We start from the raw sequence: 15,533 nt of genomic DNA on the forward strand, positions 1-15,533 counted from the left end.
TGGGGTGGGAAGTGAGCCATCAACAGCCCAAAAAGGCCCTTGGGGAGCTTTGTGTAAGGAGGAAGCTTGGGGAAGGGGACCCCAGGAAGTGACCTCACTTCCCTGGCAACAGAGCCCAACACAACTTGGGACCCAGGTCACCAGGCACCCGCTGTGTAGAGAAGGACACTTCTCAACTGACTTGGCTGGTGAACTCAGCTCAGCTCAGACATGTTTTGTTGCATCCCAAGATCCCGAGGTCGCGGCCCGCGGAAAGCCCGCAGCAACGGCCTTTGCCAACAGTGCCGACAGTGGGTCGGGTCTCACCCCAGGCGCCTCTGGCCTTTTGGCCAGAGGGACCGAAAGGTAACACAGGGAGGCCCAGGGCAGGCCCGCCCAGGCCGGGCCACCACTCAGACCCCACCCGGGTGGCCCCACAGCCCCTTCCTGACTGGTGGCGGTGGGGCAGTCATGTTGGGGGGGTCCTGCCTCAAGCAAGAGCAGGCTGAGGAAGGGTCAGAGGCCTGGGGGGCCGATCACGTCACCAACCTGGGTCCAAGCGGGCTGGCTGGGATGTGGAGAACCGGGGCAGGGCCCTGCTGCCCGAGGTGGCGCCCATGCCCTAGGGTGTGTCTCTTGCCTCCCGGGTGACTGAGATGACCAAGGTCCCAGTCTGATCAGGCAGCAGACGGTCGAGTGGGGCAGAAGCAGGAGTGGTCCTGGCCAGGCAGGGCTCTGAGACCTGCGGGCCGGGCCGGCTGCCGGTCACTGTCATTGCAGAGCCAGACACCGCAGGATCCAGGGAACCAGGACACTCATGCCAGCTCCCCAAGTGAGGGGCTGGTGTGCCACACTGTGGAAGGCCAGCACAGGCTCCGGAAGAGTCTGGGTATGAAGGGCTCCCCACCACCACAGCCTCCTGCCCAGACATCGCCCAGGTCTCTCCCCAGGATCTTGCCTGCAGCTCCTGAAGAGCCTGCTGCTCCTGCTCATCTAGCCGCTCCTGAAGAGCCTGCCGCTCCTGCTGATCTTGCCGCTCTTGAACAACCTGCAGCTCCTGAAGAGCCTGCCTCTCCTCCTGATCTAGCCGCTCCTGAAGAGCCCGCCGCTCCTGAAGAGCCCACGGCTCCTGAAGAGCCTGCCGCTCCTGAAGAGCCCACCGATCCTGAAGAGCCTGACGCTCCTGCTGATCTAGCTGCTCCTGAAGAGCCCGCCATTCCTGCTGATCTAGCCGCTCCTGAGGAGCCTGCAGCTCCTGAAGAGCCTGCCATTCCTGAAGAGCCCGCCGCTCCTGAAGAGCCCGCCGCTCCTGAAGCGCCTGCCGTTCCTGCTGATCTAGCCGCTCCTGAAGAGCCCGCCATTCCTGCTGATCTAGCCACTCCTGAAGAACCTGCTGTTCCTGCTGATCTAGCCGCTCCTGAAGAGCCTGCAGCTCCTGAAGAGCCTGCCGCTCCTGCTGATCTTGCCACTCCTGAAGAGCCTGCCGCTCCTGAAGAGCCCACCGATCCTGAAGAGCCTGACGCTCCTGCTGATCTAGCTGCTCCTGAAGAGCCCGCCATTCCTGCTGATCTAGCTGCTCCTGAAGAGCCCGCCATTCCTGCTGATCTAGCCGCTCCTGAAGAGCCCGCCATTCCTGCTGATCTAGCCGCTCCTGAGGAGCCTGCAGCTCCTGAAGAGCCTGCCATTCCTGAAGAGCCTGCAGCTCCTGAAGAGCCTGCCATTCCTGCTCATCTAGCCGCTCCTGAAGAGCCTGCAGCTCCTGAAGAGCCTGCCATTCCTGAAGAGCCCGCCGCTCCTGAAGAGCCTGCCGCTCCTGCTGATCTTGCCACTCCTGAAGAGCCTGCCGCTCCTGCTGATCTTGCTGCTCCTGAGAAGCCTGCAGTTCCTGCACCTGCACCTGGGCCGCTGGGCAGTGGAGAACCATTTCAGGCATCATCACCCCCTAGGGCTCTGCCCCCTCTGCACCCTCCTACACCTTCTCCAAAATCCCACCATAAATCCCCTCCCCTACCCGAAGTTGACTTCCCTACCCCTGAATTTGCTTTTGTTTTGTTTTTCTTTAGTTTAGTTTATTTGTTTTACATCATTTATGGCATCCTGTATTTTTCCATTTTCCACTTCCTTTAATAAAATACAGATTTTTTTCCCTTTTAAATTGTGCATTTCAGGAACATTAAGTGCATTCCCATGCTGTCCGACCATCACTACCATGTAGTTTTATGCTCTTTACGCTATTTATGCCCGTGAAGTACATCCCACCACGGCCTCAAACCCCTCATCTGGGCACTCCTGGGCATGCACACTCCTGGGCCTACACAATCCTGGATCTGTACACTCCTGGGCCTTCCCTGGCATGGGCCTTCTCTGGCCCTGGCTTGCACACTACTGGGCCTGCACACTCCTGGATTGCACACTCATGGGCCTGCACACTCCAGGACATGCACAATCTTGAGCCTGAACACACCTGGGCCTGTGTACTCCTGATTTTGCACACTCCTGGGCCTGAACACTGCTGGGCCTGCACAGCCCTAGGCCTGTACAATTCTGGGCCTGAACACTCCTGTCTCTGCACACTCCGGAGTCTGCACACGCCTGGGCCTGCACACTCCTGGGCCTGTACACCCCTGGGCCTGCACCCTCCTTGGCCTGCACACTCCTCTGTCTGCACACAGCTGGGCCTGCAAACTTCAGGGCCTGCACTCTACTTGGCCTGCACACTACTGGGCCTGCTCCCTCCTATGCCTGCACACTCCTGGGCATGCACACTCCTGGGCCTGCACACTCCTGGGCCTGCCCTGTCCCTGGCACCAGCCTCCTTCACCCCAACGGTGCCACTCACACGGCTGCGGCGTCTAGCCAGGAGCCCCCAACCGAAACCCCTCCCGAGGGACCCCCTTGCCGGCCCCCAGGGAAGCAGCGGGGCTCCTCTTACCTGCGAGGCGGAGACGTAGTCCAGCTGCAGCCTGACGTCCAGCTGCCGGGCGTGCAGGGCCAGCGTGCATGAGGGCAGCAGGATGGCCGTGATCGGCTGGAAGCTGCCCCCCGAGCCTCTACCGCCCCTTGGGGAAGAGGAGGAGGAAAATCCACGTCAGTGCCAAGAACACAGGACCCGTCCACAGAGGGCCCCTCAGGTGTGACAACCCCAGAGGCGCCCGCAGCCGACCTGGACTGAGAGCCACTTTTCTCGCGGAAGCTCAAGGACCTATGCTGAGCCTCCCTCTCCCTCCCTAAAGAGGGAAAACCCAGAGGCTTTCTAACTTTGCACTCACTGTCCATGTATCAGCCATGTCTAGTTTACCTGCACACTCCAGGGCCTGTACGCATCTATCCTTACACACTCCTTGCCTGCAAACTCCTGGGCCTCCTCCCTCCTGTACCTACACACTCCTGGGCCTGCACCACCCAGGGCCTGCCCTCTCCTGGGCCCGCACAATCCCTCGAGTGCACACTCAGGGCCTGCACACTCATGGGCCTTCCCTCTCCTGGGCCTGCCTCCAATTCGCCCGGCCCTCTCATGGACCTCCACACTCCTGGGCCTGCACACTCCAGAGCCTGTGTTCTCCTAGGCCCGCACACTCCTGGGACAGCACACACCTGGGCCTACACACTCCTGGACCTGCGCACACCTCGGCCTGCATGAACCTGGGCTTGTACACTCCTGGGCCTGTTACCACTTATGCCTGTGCACAGCTAGGCTTGTTCCCATCTGTGCCGGCACACTCCTGGGGCTACACACGGATTGAAATACACAGCCCTAGGCCTGTACAATACTGGGCCTGCACTCTCCTGTCTCTGCACACTCCGGTCTGCACACTCCTTGGCCTGCACACTCCTGAGCGTACTCCCTCCTGTGCCGGCACACTCCTAGGCATGTACACGCCTGGGCCTGCCCTCTGCTTGGTGGGTATGGTCATGGGACTCCCCATTCCTGCGCCTGAACACCCTTGGGCCTGCCCTTTCTTGGGCCTGCACACTCTGGGGCCTGACGTCCCCTGGTTCCAGACACTACAGGGACTGAACACTCCTGGGCCTGCACACTGCTGGGTATGCACAGCCGTGGGCCGCACACTCCTGTCTCTGCACACTCCGGTGTCTGCACACTCCTGGGCCTGTACACTCCTGGACCTGCCCTGGACTGGGCTTGCACCCTCCTGGGCCTGCACACTCCAAGGCCTGCACACTCCTGGGTCTGCACACTACTGGGGCTGCTCCCACTTGTGCCTGCACACTCCTGGGCCTGCACACTCCTTGCCCTGCACACTCCTGGGGGTGCACACTGCTTGGTCTGCACACTCCTGGGCCTGCACATTCCAGGGATTGTCCTCTCCAGGGTCTGCACATTCCTTGGCCTGCACCTTCCTTGTCCTGTGCACTCCTCTGTCTGCACACTCCTGGGCCTGCACACTCCTTGGCCTGCAAACTCCAGGGCCTGCACACACATGGGCCTGTACACTCCTGGGCCTGCCCTGGCCTGGGCCTGCGTATTCCTTTTCCTGCACACTCCACTGTCTGCACACTCCTGGGCCTGCCCTCTCCTGGACCTACAAAATGTTGGGCCTGCACACACCTGGGCCTGTATACCCCTGGACCTGCACACACCTGTGACTGATCCCTCCTGTGTCTGCACACTCCAGGTCCTGCACACTCCTGGGACTTCCCTCTCCTGGGCCTGCCCCAAATTCGGCCGGCCCTCTTCTGGACCTGTACATCCTTGGGCCTTCACACTACTGGGCCTGCTCCCACTTGTGCCTGCACACACCTGGGCCTGCACACTCCTCGGCCTGTAGACTCCAGGATATGAACTCCCCTGTCTCTGCACACTCCGGTGTCTGCACACTCCTTGGCTTTCACACTCATTAGCCTACTACCACCTGTGCCTGCACACTACTGGGCCTGCTCCCACCTATGCCGACACACTTCTTCGCCTGTCCCTCCTGTGCCGTCACAATCCTAGGACTGCACACTCCTGTCTCTGCACACTCCAGTGTCTGCACACTCCTGGTCCTGCACACTCCTGGGCCTGTACACTCCTCTGTCTGCTCACTCCTGGGCCTGCCCTCTCCTGGGTCCGCACAAATCCTCGTGTGCACATTCCAGAGCCTGCAAACTCCTGGGCCTTCCCTCTCCTGGGCCTGCCCCCTATTCGGCCGGCCCTCTCCAGGACCTGCACATTCTTGGGCCTTCACACTACTGGGCCTGCTCCCACTTGTGCCTGCACACACCTGGCACTGCACACTCCTCGGCCTGCTCCCTCCTGTGCCTGCACACTCCTGGGCATGCACACTCCTGGATCTGTACACTCCTGGGCCTTCCCTGCATGGGCCTTCTCTGGCCTAGGCTTGCACACTGTTGGGCCCGCACACACCTGGATTGCACACTCATAGGCCTGCACACTCCAAGACATGCACAATGTTTAGCCTGAACACACCTGGGCCTGTATAATCCTGATTTTGCACACTCCTGGGCCTGAACACTGCTGGGCTGCACAGCCCAAGGCCTGTACAATCTTGGGCCTGCACAATCCTGTCTCTGCACACTGCGGAGTCTGCACACGCCTTGGCCTGCACACTCCTGGGCCTGTACACTCCAGGACCTACACCCTCCTTGGCCTGCACACACCTTTGTCTGCACACTCCTGGGCCTGCAATCTTCAGGACCTGCACACTCCTGGGACAGCAGACACCTGGGCCTTCATACTCCTGGACCTGCGAACACTCGGGCCTGCATGAACCTGGGCTTGTACACTCCTGGGCCTGCAAACTTCAGGACCTGCACACTCCTGGGACAGCAGACACCTGGGCCTTCACACTCCTGGACCTGCGCACACTTGGACCTGCATAAACCTGGGCTTGTACACTCCTGGGCCTGCTCCCATCTATGCCTGCACACTCCTAGCCCTGTTCCCACCTGTGCCGGCACACTCCTGGGCCTGCACACTCCTGTCTCTGCACACTCCAGTGTCTGCACACTCCTGCTCCTGCACACTCCTGGACCTGTACACTCCTGGGCCTTCCCTGGCCTGGGCCTGCACCCTCCTTGGCCTGCACACTCCTCTGTCTGCACACTCCTGGGCCTGCACACTCCTGGACCTGCACAATGTTGGGCCTAAACACACCTGGGCCTGTACACTCCTGGACCTGCACACTCCTGTGACTGATCCCTCCTGTGTCTGCACACTCCTGGGCCTGCACACTGCTGGGCCTGCCCTCTCCTGGGCTCGCACAATCCCTCGTGTGCACACTCAAGGGCCTGCACACTCCAGGGCCTGTACGCATCTATCCTTACACACTCCTTGCCTGCAAACTCCTGGGCCTCCTCCCTCCTGTACCTACACACTCCTGGGCCTGCACAACCCAGGGCCTGCAGACTCCTGGGACTGCACACACCAGGGCATGCACTCTCCTGGACCTGTGCACACCTGGGCCTGCACGAACATTGGCCTGTACACTCCTGGGCTTCCACACTCCTGTACCTGCTCCCTCCTGTGACTACATACTCCTCGGCCTACAAACTCCTGGTCCTGAACACTCCTGGGCCTGAACACTATTGGCACTGCACACTCTTGGGACAGCACACTTCTGGCCCTGCACACTCCTGCGCCTTCCAATTCCTGGGCCTGCCCCCAATTCGGCCGGCCCTATCCTGCACCTGCACACTCTGGGCCTGCACACTACTGGGACTGCTCCCACTTGTGCCTGCACACACCTGGGTCTGCACACTCCTCGGTCTGCTGCCTCCTGTGCCTGCACACTCCTGGGCATGCACACGCCTGGGCCTGCCCTCTGCTTGGTGGGCACGGTCCTGGGACTCCCCATTCCTGCGCCTGAACACCCTTGGACCTGCCCTTTCTTGGGCCTGCACACTCTGGGGCCTGACGTCCCCTGGTTCTGCACAGTACAGGGACTGCACACTCCTGGGCCTGCACACTGCTGGGTCTGCACAGCCCTGGGCCTGCACACTCCTGTCTCTGCACACTCCGGTGTCTGCACACTCCTGGGCCTGAACACTCCTGGACCTGCCCTGGACTGGGCCTGCACCCTCCTTTGCCTGCACACTCCACGGCCTGCACACTCCTGGGTCTGCACACTACTGGGGCTGCTCCCACATGTGCCTGCACACTCCTGGCCCTGCACACTCCTGGGGGTGCACACTGCTTGGTCTGCACAGTCCTGGGCCTGCACGTTCCAGGGATTGTCCTCTCCAGGGCCTGCACACTCCTGGGCCTGCACCCTCCTTGTCCTGCGCACTCCTCTGTCTGCACACTCCTACCCCTGCACACTCTTGGGCCTGCACACTACTGGGCCTGCTCCTACGTGTGCCTGCACACACCTGGGCCTGCACACCAGCCCTCTGTGGGGCCCTTCCTTTGCTGAGTCTGTGCATGAGCTCCCTGTGATGCCAGCCCACAGAGGTGACAGGTGCAGTAGGTGTTTGTGGTTCTAGAGACATGATGGCTCTCCTAGGAAGCCGGGTCCAGATGATCCCCACTGCGCCGATGGGGGATTGGGGAGACCCTGAGAAGCAGGTGGCTTGTCCAGGGTGACAGCACTGCTGGCGGGGGAGCCGGGTCTGAAGCCAGCTGTGTCATCAGAGCTGTGACCCTGGCTGCATCCAGGCCTCCCCAGGGCTATAGGAGGGGCCGAGTTGGTGTCACTGGGTGGACATGGCATGGGGTGGGAAGTGAGCCATCAACAGCCCAAAAAGGCCCTTGGGGAGCTTTGTGTAAGGAGGAAGCTTGGGGAAGGGGACCCCAGGAAGTGACCTCACTTCCCTGGCAACAGAGCCCAACACAACTTGGGACCCAGGTCACCAGGCACCCGCTGTGTAGAGAAGGACACTTCTCAACTGACTTGGCTGGTGAACTCAGCTCAGCTCAGACATGTTTTGTTGCATCCCAAGATCCCGAGGTCGCGGCCCGCGGAAAGCCCGCAGCAACGGCCTTTGCCAACAGTGCCGACAGTGGGTCGGGTCTCACCCCAGGCGCCTCTGGCCTTTTGGCCAGAGGGACCGAAAGGTAACACAGGGAGGCCCAGGGCAGGCCCGCCCAGGCCGGGCCACCACTCAGACCCCACCCGGGTGGCCCCACAGCCCCTTCCTGACTGGTGGCGGTGGGGCAGTCATGTTGGGGGGGTCCTGCCTCAAGCAAGAGCAGGCTGAGGAAGGGTCAGAGGCCTGGGGGGCCGATCACGTCACCAACCTGGGTCCAAGCGGGCTGGCTGGGATGTGGAGAACCGGGGCAGGGCCCTGCTGCCCGAGGTGGCGCCCATGCCCTAGGGTGTGTCTCTTGCCTCCCGGGTGACTGAGATGACCAAGGTCCCAGTCTGATCAGGCAGCAGACGGTCGAGTGGGGCAGAAGCAGGAGTGGTCCTGGCCAGGCAGGGCTCTGAGACCTGCGGGCCGGGCCGGCTGCCGGTCACTGTCATTGCAGAGCCAGACACCGCAGGATCCAGGGAACCAGGACACTCATGCCAGCTCCCCAAGTGAGGGGCTGGTGTGCCACACTGTGGAAGGCCAGCACAGGCTCCGGAAGAGTCTGGGTATGAAGGGCTCCCCACCACCACAGCCTCCTGCCCAGACATCGCCCAGGTCTCTCCCCAGGATCTTGCCTGCAGCTCCTGAAGAGCCTGCTGCTCCTGCTCATCTAGCCGCTCCTGAAGAGCCTGCCGCTCCTGCTGATCTTGCCGCTCTTGAACAACCTGCAGCTCCTGAAGAGCCTGCCTCTCCTCCTGATCTAGCCGCTCCTGAAGAGCCCGCCGCTCCTGAAGAGCCTGCCGCTCCTGAAGAGCCCACCGATCCTGAAGAGCCTGACGCTCCTGCTGATCTAGCTGCTCCTGAAGAGCCCGCCATTCCTGCTGATCTAGCCGCTCCTAAGGAGCCTGCCATTCCTGAAGAGCCCGCCGCTCCTGAAGAGCCCGCCGCTCCTGAAGAGCCCGCCGCTCCTGAAGCGCCTGCCGTTCCTGCTGATCTAGCCGCTCCTGAAGAGCCCGCCATTCCTGCTGATCTAGCCACTCCTGAAGAACCTGCTGTTCCTGCTGATCTAGCCGCTCCTGAAGAGCCTGCAGCTCCTGAAAAGCCTGCCGCTCCTGCTGATCTTGCCACTCCTGAAGAGCCTGCCGCTCCTGAAGAGCCCACCGATCCTGAAGAGCCTGACGCTCCTGCTGATCTAGCTGCTCTTGAAGAGCCCGCCATTCCTGCTGATCTAGCTGCTCCTGAAGAGCCCGCCATTCCTGCTGATCTAGCCGCTCCTAAGGAGCCTGCAGCTCCTGAAGAGCCTGCCATTCCTGAAGAGCCCGCCGCTCCTGAAGAGCCCGCCGCTCCTGAAGCGCCTGCCATTCCTGCTGATCTAGCCGCTCCTGAAGAGCCCGCCATTCCTGCTGATCTAGCCACTCCTGAAGAACCTGCTGTTCCTGCTGATTTAGCCGCTCCTGAAGAGCCTGCAGCTCCTGAAGAGCCTGCCGCTCCTGCTGATCTTGCCACTCCTGAAGAGCCTGCCGCTCCTGAAGAGCCCACCGATCCTGAAGAGCCTGACGCTCCTGCTGATCTAGCTGCTCCTGAAGAGCCCGCCATTCCTGCTGATCTAGCTGCTCCTGAAGAGCCCGCCATTCCTGCTGATCTAGCCGCTCCTAAGGAGCCTGCAGCTCCTGAAGAGCCTGCCATTCCTGAAGAGCCCGCCGCTCCTGAAGAGCCCGCCGCTCCTGAAGAGCCCGCCGCTCCTGAAGCGCCTGCCGTTCCTGCTGATCTAGCCACTCCTGAAGAGCCCGCCATTCCTGCTGATCTAGCCACTCCTGAAGAACCTGCTGTTCCTGCTGATCTAGCCGCTCCTGAAGAGCCTGCAGCTCCTGAAGAGCCTGCCGCTCCTGCTGATCTTGCCACTCCTGAAGAGCCTGCCGCTCCTGAAGAGCCCACCGATCCTGAAGAGCCTGACGCTCCTGCTGATCTAGCTGCTCCTGAAGAGCCCGCCATTCCTGCTGATCTAGCTGCTCCTGAAGAGCCCGCCATTCCTGCTGATCTAGCCGCTCCTGAAGAGCCCGCCATTCCTGCTGATCTAGCCGCTCCTGAGGAGCCTGCAGCTCCTGAAGAGCCTGCCATTCCTGAAGAGCCTGCAGCTCCTGAAGAGCCTGCCATTCCTGCTCATCTAGCCGCTCCTGAAGAGCCTGCAGCTCCTGAAGAGCCTGCCATTCCTGAAGAGCCCGCCGCTCCTGAAGAGCCTGCCGCTCCTGCTGATCTTGCCACTCCTGAAGAGCCTGCCGCTCCTGCTGATCTTGCTGCTCCTGAGAAGCCTGCAGTTCCTGCACCTGCACCTGGGCCGCTGGGCAGTGGAGAACCATTTCAGGCATCATCACCCCCTAGGGCTCTGCCCCCTCTGCACCCTCCTACACCTTCTCCAAAATCCCACCATAAATCCCCTCCCCTACCCGAAGTTGACTTCCCTACCCCTGAATTTGCTTTTGTTTTGTTTTTCTTTAGTTTAGTTTATTTGTTTTACATCATTTATGGCATCCTGTATTTTTCCATTTTCCACTTCCTTTAATAAAATACAGATTTTTTTCCCTTTTAAATTGTGCATTTCAGGAACATTAAGTGCATTCCCATGCTGTCCGACCATCACTACCATGTAGTTTTATGCTCTTTACGCTATTTATGCCCGTGAAGTACATCCCACCACGGCCTCAAACCCCTCATCTGGACACTCCTGGGCATGCACACTCCTGGGCCTACACAATCCTGGATCTGTACACTCCTGGGCCTTCCCTGGCATGGGCCTTCTCTGGCCCTGGCTTGCACACTACTGGGCCTGCACACTCCTGGATTGCACACTCATGGGCCTGCACACTCCAGGACATGCACAATCTTGAGCCTGAACACACCTGGGCCTGTGTACTCCTGATTTTGCACACTCCTGGGCCTGAACACTGCTGGGCCTGCACAGCCCTAGGCCTGTACAATTCTGGGCCTGCACACTCCTGTCTCTGCACACCCCGGAGTCTGCACACGCCTGGGCCTGCACACTCCTGGGCCTGTACACCCCTGGGCCTGCACCCTCCTTGGCCTGCACACTCCTCTGTCTGCACACAGCTGGGCCTGCAAACTTCAGGGCCTGCACTCTACTTGGCCTGCACACTACTGGGCCTGCTCCCTCCTATGCCTGCACACTCCTGGGCCTGCACACTCCTGGGCCTGCCCTGTCCCTGGCACCAGCCTCCTTCACCCCAACGGTGCCACTCACACGGCTGCGGCGTCTAGCCAGGAGCCCCCAACCGAAACCCCTCCCGAGGGACACCCTTGCCGGCCCCCAGGGAAGCAGCGGGGCTCCTCTTACCTGCGAGGCGGAGACGTAGTCCAGCTGCAGCCTGACGTCCAGCTGCCGGGCGTGCAGGGCCAGCGTGCATGAGGGCAGCAGGATGGCCGTGATCGGCTGGAAGCTGCCCCCGGAGCCTCTACCGCCCCTTGGGGAAGAGGAGGAGGAAAATCCACGTCAGTGCCAAGAACACAGGACCCGTCCACAGAGGGCCCCTCAGGTGTGACAACCCCAGAGGCGCCCGCAGCCGACCTGGACTGAGAGCCACTTTTCTCGCGGAAGCTCAAGGACCTATGCTGAGCCTCCCTCTCCCTCCCTAAAGAGGGAAAACCCAGAGGCTTTCTAACTTTGCACTCACTGTCCATGTATCAGCCATGTCTAGTTTACCTGCACACTCCAGGGCCTGTACGCATCTATCCTTACACACTCCTTGCCTGCAAACTCCTGGGCCTCCTCCCTCCTGTACCTACACACTCCTGGGCCTGCACCACCCAGGGCCTGCCCTCTCCTGGGCCCGCACAATCCCTCGAGTGCACACTCAGGGCCTGCACACTCATGGGCCTTCCCTCTCCTGGGCCTGCCTCCAATTCGCCCGGCCCTCTCATGGACCTCCACACTCCTGGGCCTGCACACTCCAGAGCCTGTGTTCTCCTAGGCCCGCACACTCCTGGGACAGCACACACCTGGGCCTACACACTCCTGGACCTGCGCACACCTCGGCCTGCATGAACCTGGGCTTGTACACTCCTGGGCCTGTTACCACTTATGCCTGTGCACAGCTAGGCTTGTTCCCATCTGTGCCGGCACACTCCTGGGGCTACACACGGATTGAAATACACAGCCCTAGGCCTGTACAATACTGGGCCTGCACTCTCCTGTCTCTGCACACTCCGGTCTGCACACTCCTTGGCCTGCACACTCCTGAGCGTACTCCCTCCTGTGCCGGCACACTCCTAGGCATGTACACGCCTGGGCCTGCCCTCTGCTTGGTGGGTATGGTCATGGGACTCCCCATTCCTGCGCCTGAACACCCTTGGGCCTGCCCTTTCTTGGGCCTGCACACTCTGGGGCCTGACGTCCCCTGGTTCCAGACACTACAGGGACTGAACACTCCTGGGCCTGCACACTGCTGGGTATGCACAGCCGTGGGCCGCACACTCCTGTCTCTGCACACTCCGGTGTCTGCACACTCCTGGGCCTGTACACTCCTGGACCTGCCCTGGACTGGGCTTGCACCCTCCTGGGCCTGCACACTCCAAGGCCTGCACACTCCTGGGTCTGCACACTACTGGGGCTGCTCCCACTTGTGCCTGCACACTCCTGGGCCTGCACACTCCTTGCCCTGCACACTCCTGGGGGTGCACACTGCTTGGTCTGCACACTCCTGGGCCTGCACATTCCAGGGATTGTCCTCTCCAGGGTCTGCACATTCCTTGGCCTGCACCTTCCTTGTCCTGTGCACTCCTCTGTCTGCACACTCCTGGGCCTGCACACTCCTTGGCCTGCAAACTCCAGGGCCTGCACACACATGGGCCTGTACACTCCTGGGCCTGCCCTGGCCTGGGCCTGCGTATTCCTTTTCCTGCACACTCCACTGTCTGCACACTCCTGGGCCTGCCCTCTCCTGGACCTACAAAATGTTGGGCCTGCACACACCTGGGCCTGTATACCCCTGGACCTGCACACACCTGTGACTGATCCCTCCTGTGTCTGCACACTCCAGATCCTGCACACTCCTGGGACTTCCCTCTCCTGGGCCTGCCCCAAATTCGGCCGGCCCTCTCCTGGACCTGTACATCCTTGGGCCTTCACACTACTGGGCCTGCTCCCACTTGTGCCTGCACACACCTGGGCCTGCACACTCCTCGGCCTGTAGACTCCAGGATATGCACTCCCCTGTCTCTGCACACTACGGTGTCTGCACACTCCTTGGCTTTCACACTCATTAGCCTACTACCACCTGTGCCTGCACACTACTGGGCCTGCTCCCACCTATGCCGACACACTTCTTCGCCTGTCCCTCCTGTGCCGTCACAATCCTGGGACTGCACACTCCTGTCTCTGCACACTCCAGTGTCTGCACACTCCTGGTCCTGCACACCCCTGGATATGTACACTCCTGGGCCTTCCCTGAAATGGGCCTTCTCTGGTCCTGGCTTGCACACTACTGGGCCCGCACACTCCTGGATTGCACACTCATGGGCCTGCACACTCCAGGACTTGCACAATCTTGAGCCTGAACACACCTGGGCCTGTATACTCCTGATTTTGCACACTCCTGGGCCTGAACACTGCTGGGCCTGCACAGCCCTAGGCCTGTACAATCCTGGGCCTGCACACTCCTGTCTCTGCACACTCCGGAGTCTGCACACGCCTGGGCCTGCACACTCCTGGGCCTGTACACCCCTGGGCCTGCACCCTCCTTGGCCTGCACACTCCTCTGTCTGCACACAGCTGGGCCTGCAAACTTCAGGGCCTGCACTCTACTTGGCCTGCACACTACTGGGCCTGCTCCCTCCTATGCCTGCACACTCCTGGGCATGCACACTCCTGGGCCTGCACACTCCTGGGCCTGACCTGTCCCTGGCACCAGCCTCCTTCACCCCAACGGTGCCACTCACACGGCTGCGGCATCTAGCCAGGAGCCCCCAACCGAAACCCCTCCCGAGGGACTCCCTTGCCGGCCCCCAGGGAAGCAGCGGGGCTCCTCTTACCTGCGAGGCGGAGACGTAGTCCAGCTGCAGCCTGACGTCCAGCTGCCGGGCGTGCAGGGCCAGCGTGCATGAGGGCAGCAGGATGGCCGTGATCGGCTGGAAGCTGCCCCCGGAGCCTCTACCGCCCCTTGGGGAAGAGGAGGAGGAAAATCCACGTCAGTGCCAAGAACACAGGACCCGTCCACAGAGGGCCCCTCAGGTGTGACAACCCCAGAGGCGCCCGCAGCCGACCTGGGCTGAGAGCCACTTTTCTCGCGGAAGCTCAAGGACCTATGCTGAGCCTCCCTCTCCCTCCCTAAAGAGGGAAAACCCAGAGGCTTTCTAACTTTGCACTCACTGTCCATGTATCAGCCATGTCTAGTTTACCTGCACACTCCAGGGCCTGTACGCATCTATCCTTACACACTCCTTGCCTGCAAACTCCTGGGCCTCCTCCCTCCTGTACCTACACACTCCTGGGCCTGCACCACCCAGGGCCTGCCCTCTCCTGGGCCCGCACAATCCCTCGAGTGCACACTCAGGGCCTGCACACTCATGGGCCTTCCCTCTCCTGGGCCTGCCTCCAATTCGCCCGGCCCTCTCATGGACCTCCACACTCCTGGGCCTGCACACTCCAGAGCCTGTGTTCTCCTAGGCCCGCACACTCCTGGGACAGCACACACCTGGGCCTACACACTCCTGGACCTGCGCACACCTCGGCCTGCATGAACCTGGGCTTGTACACTCCTGGGCCTGTTACCACTTATGCCTGTGCACAGCTAGGCTTGTTCCCATCTGTGCCGGCACACTCCTGGGGCTACACACGGATTGAAATACACAGCCCTAGGCCTGTACAATACTGGGCCTGCACTCTCCTGTCTCTGCACACTCCGGTCTGCACACTCCTTGGCCTGCACACTCCTGAGCGTACTCCCTCCTGTGCCGGCACACTCCTAGGCATGTACACGCCTGGGCCTGCCCTCTGCTTGGTGGGTATGGTCATGGGACTCCCCATTCCTGCGCCTGAACACCCTTGGGCCTGCCCTTTCTTGGGCCTGCACACTCTGGGGCCTGACGTCCCCTGGTTCCAGACACTACAGGGACTGAACACTCCTGGGCCTGCACACTGCTGGGTATGCACAGCCGTGGGCCGCACACTCCTGTCTCTGCACACTCCGGTGTCTGCACACTCCTGGGCCTGTACACTCCTGGACCTGCCCTGGACTGGGCTTGCACCCTCCTGGGCCTGCACACTCCAAGGCCTGCACACTCCTGGGTCTGCACACTACTGGGGCTGCTCCCACTTGTGCCTGCACACTCCTGGGCCTGCACACTCCTTGCCCTGCACACTCCTGGGGGTGCAAACTGCTTGGTCTGCACACTCCTGGGCCTGCACATTCCAGGGATTGTCCTCTCCAGGGTCTGCACATTCCTTGGCCTGCACCTTCCTTGTCCTGTGCACTCCTCTGTCTGCACACTCCTGGGCCTGCACACTCCTTGGCCTGCAAACTCCAGGGCCTGCACACACATGGGCCTGTACACTCCTGGGCCTGCCCTGGCCT

General features: G+C 61.3%; 1 protein-coding gene across 1 annotated transcript; it reads right to left on the minus strand.

Annotated features, from left to right (window-relative positions):
- Positions 1 to 330: 330 nt before the first annotated feature.
- On the minus strand, positions 331 to 14,119 carry LOC140690621 (uncharacterized). Its single transcript, XM_072952495.1, has 5 exons — positions 13,993 to 14,119; positions 11,300 to 11,426; positions 8,177 to 8,369; positions 938 to 1,884; positions 331 to 721 (listed from the first exon to the last, which is right to left on the minus strand). Exons 3-5 carry the CDS (start codon positions 8,244 to 8,246, stop codon positions 602 to 604), a joined length of 1,137 nt encoding a protein of 378 aa, XP_072808596.1. The 5' UTR covers positions 8,247 to 8,369; positions 11,300 to 11,426; positions 13,993 to 14,119; the 3' UTR covers positions 331 to 601.
- Positions 14,120 to 15,533: the final 1,414 nt, after the last annotated feature.

The sequence above is a fragment of the Vicugna pacos genome, chromosome 31 (genome assembly GCF_048564905.1).
Source record: "Vicugna pacos chromosome 31, VicPac4, whole genome shotgun sequence".
NCBI classification, from domain to species: domain Eukaryota; kingdom Metazoa; phylum Chordata; class Mammalia; order Artiodactyla; family Camelidae; genus Vicugna; species Vicugna pacos.